We start from the raw sequence: 6,031 nt of genomic DNA on the forward strand, positions 1-6,031 counted from the left end.
ATAGACTTAGTATTTTGACTTCACAAACATCTAATAACAAGTGATGCATTAAACATACCACGAGACACACAAAAATCAATGTTTATCTGTGTTTTTAATATTTACTTTAAAATTAAGAAATTGAGTAATGTATAGTACTAAAATTTGAATTATAATCTACAATTTGATACTAAGCTTATTGACATGGCCTTTCACCCATGACCTGTCTGGAAAGGGTTAATGCTTTTTATCTGTTACTGTATTATTCTGGTAGTTAATACCAATAAATCTGAAGAAAACCATGACAGGATTTTTTCTATGATAACTAGTATCAGACACATAGTTGGACAACCCTGCTTTATAAAATCAAATTATGATGAACATCAAACACAGAGTATTAAAACTGTCACTCACAGTTTTCAATATTCTTGAAAGATAGAATTAAAACACAACATTTTAATTATTATACTTACTGAAATATAGTTTTTCTCACAAATAAATACCTAAAGCATTCAAAGTATAACTAGATGAACCCTTGAAACTAGAACAATCTCAACATATAACCTGTTGATTGCTAAGCTAACTTATATTTTGTCCGAAATAAACAAATCATAAATATTCTTAAAGATTAATCTTATTATAGCAGTATCATTGAAGAAGCTAATATTACCATATTTAGATGAAGCTTGCGAGTTATTCCACACAGGAGATGGGGAATCATTGCCACGGTTCTTACTACACATGTCAGAAAAAGTTGCAATTGATTGACCTATAAAAATAGTAAAATAAGTCCTTTACATTACATACATTATTACAGAATAATCATCTAACAAATATACAGAGGATTCAGTATGTTATATTAAAACAATTTTGGAGCCTCACCAAATTGTTACATCCAGTCATGCTTTACTTAATTACCGTGCTTCTTGATAACCTTTCAACATAGTTTCTATTGCAAAATACACCATCATAAAGGCTCTCACGTCCAATGCTCACCACTCTTCACTGCATAGTTTCCATAATTCTTCTACTGTATGATGATGCTGGTTTCCCAGTGCTTTTTTCCACAGTCCAATTGCATAGAAATCCATATATGCTATATCTCGTGACTGAACTAGTATGTTTTTGTATGAAATAGTACAAATACACATTCCATTACCCAGCTGCTTGGGGTATGCAATGGTTGAACAGAAGGAAGCCTTATCTTGGTGAACCCATACCCTATTGGTTTTTCCATTATGTTGAGTACTGTTGCCTAGGCTGGATGGATGGCTTTTGCCATTGACCTTTGTATTTGTGGATTTTCACATGTTACAATATGCTTCACCTTGTTTACCACAGCTGGGGTATGATTTATTGTAAGTCTCTTTCTGGATGGTCCTGGTGGCCAAAGTTATTACATATTCTTTGTTTTGTAATGCCATTAAGTACAAGGGACACACTAAACTTGGAAAGTCTAAATCTCTAACCTGAATACATCTTTATGACCTGAGTGTATAAACATATTGCACTAAAAAGGACTGTTACATACCAATTCCCAAAAGCATCATATTACCTACAAAACATAAAACAATGTCAAAATGAAGCTTTTGAAAAATATCTTTTCACCAAGACTTTATATCAGCTATGGTTATCATAAGACTTGCTGATCTGCATGTTTAAAATTTTTTAATATAACAGACTCATCCCTGTACTTTGTTTTAAACCAAACTGTATGATACATCAAGAATGGTTATGGATAATCGAGATTTTATGCAGCTAATTTATACAACAAAGAAAAAATTTCTTATTGTGCATTTTAAGATTGAACAGGTCACGAAGTAAGTTAAAATGATTATTTAGTAATATTTAAGTAAAATATGTATCAAAACCTATCATACAAGTTACAACAGCTTATATAACATGATAGAACAATTACATAATGTTGTTTTATGTAATTTGCTACATGTAATATCACAGAATATAATATTTTTAGGATCAACCAACTTTTTAATTACTTTAATGAAAAAAAGATTAGCTTACTCATATCATCCAGAATGTACACAGTTCATGTAAAAATATTACTGTTTTACTACCTTTCAGAATTTCATGTGCAAGTTATAAATTTATCTGACTGTTTAATTAATGAGTTCAAATCAATATTTCTCAAAATCATTAAATATTATTATTATTATTCCATAATCATTTATAATCTACATGTATATGTAAGATCATACACTTTGAAATAATTTTTAATTGTTTGATTAACAATGTTATTTTAGAGAATATTCAACTTCAAAGACTAAGAAAAATAGGAAATATTATAAAAACAAAAACTAGATTTTACACGTAAATTTGAATCCAAAATAATTTTGATTAATTCATTGACCTATAAATATAAAACAAACATCAGGCAAAACTCTAAAGACCTCATCCACTATCAGATTTTTCCTTATGCAGAACACTATACTATAGAATAGTGAACATTACTTCTATTTAAAATGTTGATACTGCTTAAAAGTTAAATGAAGTAGTCTTACCAAAATGTTAGTTCAAATGTTAGTTATATTCAACATTAAAAGTAAAATTAAGTTCAAATCTAAGGTTAAAAGTTTAGTAAAATCTTCCTAGCTGGTGAGAACCTGGCCTGTTTTTGTTTTTTTCCACCCTTGCCAATATAAAGTCTATGGGCCTTTAGAGATTTTGTTAGATTTTACTTTTATTATAACTTTAATTTGGTTTCAGAGTTTTAATAGAGTATTTTATTTTAATTTGTTGTAAGAGATTTTTCACTTCTTTTCTCTCTCTCTCCCCAGTCCAACACAGCCACCACAGATACATTTACCCTTATTGTTTTATATTGTGATTGTGATGTTGCCTGTGTCATTAAAGATTATTATTGCACACCTTCCACGATTTGACTCTTTCTTCATGATAAATTCAGTTACAGATTGGAGAGGCACATAGTCATACATTCTGTAGTCTACTATCCTTCAATCCTCCAGCTAGCAGACCCTAACTATCTACTCTGTGTGAAAGCCACAGATGAAAAGCAAAAACAGCTGTCAATGCTCATATCTAATGATGTACTACAAAAACTTACTTCTTGGTTTTATGTTGCTAGGAATCTTGTTTGTTTTCATTTCTGACTTCCATTTTTTCTGTTTATTGTCTTTAGAAGTCACAACAGGTTTAGGTTTGTATGGTAGCTCCAAAGGGCTGAGAAAGAAAAAATAAAACTATAAAAACGGTATTGACTAAAATACCTACAAACAAACCAGATTCTGTTGATAATGTTGTAATGAGATGATTTTTAAAACAATTTTCTTCAAACACACAATTACAAAAGTTGCATAAAAAAAGTTTAAAAGGTAACAAGTTCAGTTTTCTACAATGATTTAATAATACAAAAATTCTTAATTATAAAATTTACCTGTTGATTTGGTACTTAAGCAGTCTTGTTCAAAAATCAACAACAAATAACTTAGATACAACTTACACTGGATGTTTTTTACATAAAATCCACGAGTTTTAATATTCATTTTATATAGGTGTGTTTGCTTTCTTGGAGTATGCTTTGAAAAAACAAATATTAGTTCACAACTTTAGACATTTCACTTTCCCTGTATATTACTCTACAGACACCAAGTTCTAATCTTGTGTGTACAGATGGTGCAAAAAATATTGTTTAATATATGAAAAACACAAATACAACACAAAAAAGTTGACACCCTATTTTTCTTATTATTAATCCCTGTGAAGTTTGATTACTGAATATGGTTGTGGATACCACATTAGCACAAATCCTTTCTCAATTATTATCATAAAACCACAAATAATGTCGGTAGAATCTGTATCAAATCACAATACACACATAGGGGCAGCAAAATAAAATGAACAGTTACTGGGCTAAAGTTACAAAGGATACTCATTCTCATAGATAATACAAATAATTTCTCCTAGCTGATTTGGATTGAAAAAAGAAGGAAAAAATAAATATAATTAAAATAAAAAATAAAATCTAAATGCATATTACTTGATACTAAATTTTTATGGCAAAAACTTCTGTAGATAAAAGTTAACAAATTATGCATATTAATTGCCTCAGAATTGGTCATAATGTAATTAGAAATTATCAGAAAATAGCTGGAATGCCAACTACATAAAATATCATAAAACAAGCAACAGAGTCTCTGAGAGATGTTTTCATAGCTATTAAATTGCAGTTAAAGTTCTCATACTGAGGAATTACTAATAAAAAAAATTATTTAACTAACTGAAAGGCCCTTGAATCTATTTTTTTTTTTTTATGTATAATGTATAGATATAACAATATTCAGACACACATATATATTAGACTTAATTGACCATACATTGCTTTTAATATCAATTTTCAACCAATAGCAATAGCAGTATTAAATACATAGAAAATATTATACATTTACCTAAGCTTTATTATAAAGATGACAAAAGTTTATCACTCACCTTGGTTTCAATACATCCTCTCCAAAAACTTTACTCGGGGCTTTAATCTTCTTCTGTTTTATGTTTTTATTACTGATCTGAAAATGATTTCTATCTTTAACACTACCAAACACTTCAGGTGTATATCCTAAATTGGTCTTTGTTGATGGTTTATCTTTCCTTTTCTTTTTATTTCTAGACGTTTTTTCAGGCTTGGTAACAACAGAAATATCCAGAAGACAATTATCCTATGAAAGATCAGAAACAAATCAAATTAGCTCTATAAATTATTTCTGGCTAGATTTTAAGCTATATTTCTTAAATTCCTTGTAGGAGTTGTTTGTAATTAAGCACAAAGCTACACAATGGGTTATCTGTGCTCTGCCCACCACGGGTATCGAAACCCGAATTCTAGCGTTGTAAGTCCACAGACATACCGCTGTGTCACTGGTGGACTCTTTGTAGGAGTTTATCATGAAAATGGTAGCATAACAATGGTTAATTTCAATAATACTGAATGATAAATGGTACCGAAAAAAAAAAAAAAGATAAATGGGAGGCTAAAACAAATCACTCTTAAACTAATTCTTCTATACAAATTTTTAATTCTTCAAAAAATTTACCTAAAGAGAGGAAAGAAAGTTTTGTTGTATACTTTTTCATTTTTGAGTATAAGAATACATAAAAGCTTCAACAGAACTTAAAGTAACTGGCTAAAAATAAAAAGTGATTTGTTGTTATTACTTTATGTTGCTCTTTGGATACTGTGCTCTGATCTATGCATCTAGCATAAAAATAACATCATTCTTTTTTTTTCTTTTATAAAATGAGTTTAAAATAAGACATTGTAACACAAGAACAACTGTTTTACTTTTTTTTTCAATGAGTTTTATTTCTAAATAGTTAAGTGTTTTTCCTCTCCTATTAGTAATGGGACTCAAAGTGGTCTAACACAAATTATGATTTCTGCTAATTTTTTTATATTATTATTATTTTTTTATCTGTAAACCCTGCAATCCAAAAAATAACGTGATTACATTTTTAGTACATACACACCCACAAATAATAACTTTTACTTGATTGACTAAAGAGTTACCATTGTAATAGTCGAAATGATTTTTTTAGTGTGGTAATATTGATGAGACTTATTTTATTTTTGGAAGGTTATTTGAAGACTATAATTCAACTATTTAATATCTTAATTTTCATATTCTTCTTTTTCTTTTATAAACTTGTGTTCATTTCTGTCCAAGAATGAAAACATGAAGTTAACACAACAGAAAGAAGTAAAGTTTTGAATCTTATGTTTTTAAAATGTTACTAGAAATAGAACTATTTAACCTATGATGCACCTGATGCTTCTTAATTTCTACAGATATCATTAGCATTTTTTAAAATTTGATGTTGAACTAAACAAAAAACAACAGCAAAAGTTTTAATGGTTAAAAATTTTGTATTGATAAGATTTCTAACCATACTTGAAACACAAGGTATTTTTTTATATATATTTCTGACTTACCTACACATTTGCATGTTAAGGGAAATTTTTTAACACTAATAAGCTATTGTAATATCATTATTAGTTATTGAGAATGGAAGACTTTTTTTT

The 6,031-nt window shown here is 28.6% G+C and overlaps 1 protein-coding gene across 1 annotated transcript in view; it reads right to left on the reverse strand.

Annotated features, from left to right (window-relative positions):
- LOC106462222 (transmembrane protein 131-like) overlaps window positions 1–6,031 on the reverse strand; it is a 67,296-nt gene that overhangs the window by 11,261 nt on the left and 50,004 nt on the right. The window contains exons 12-14 of the mRNA XM_022389422.1: window positions 4,444–4,670; window positions 3,062–3,177; window positions 650–748 (exon numbers count right to left, since the gene is read on the reverse strand). Of these exons, the coding sequence (XP_022245130.1) occupies window positions 650–748; window positions 3,062–3,177; window positions 4,444–4,670 (442 nt within the window). The remainder of the gene's footprint in view (window positions 1–649; window positions 749–3,061; window positions 3,178–4,443; window positions 4,671–6,031) is intronic.

This window comes from Limulus polyphemus, unplaced genomic scaffold (assembly GCF_000517525.1).
Source record: "Limulus polyphemus unplaced genomic scaffold, Limulus_polyphemus-2.1.2 Scaffold1121, whole genome shotgun sequence".
Classification (NCBI taxonomy): Eukaryota; Metazoa; Arthropoda; class Merostomata; order Xiphosura; family Limulidae; genus Limulus; species Limulus polyphemus.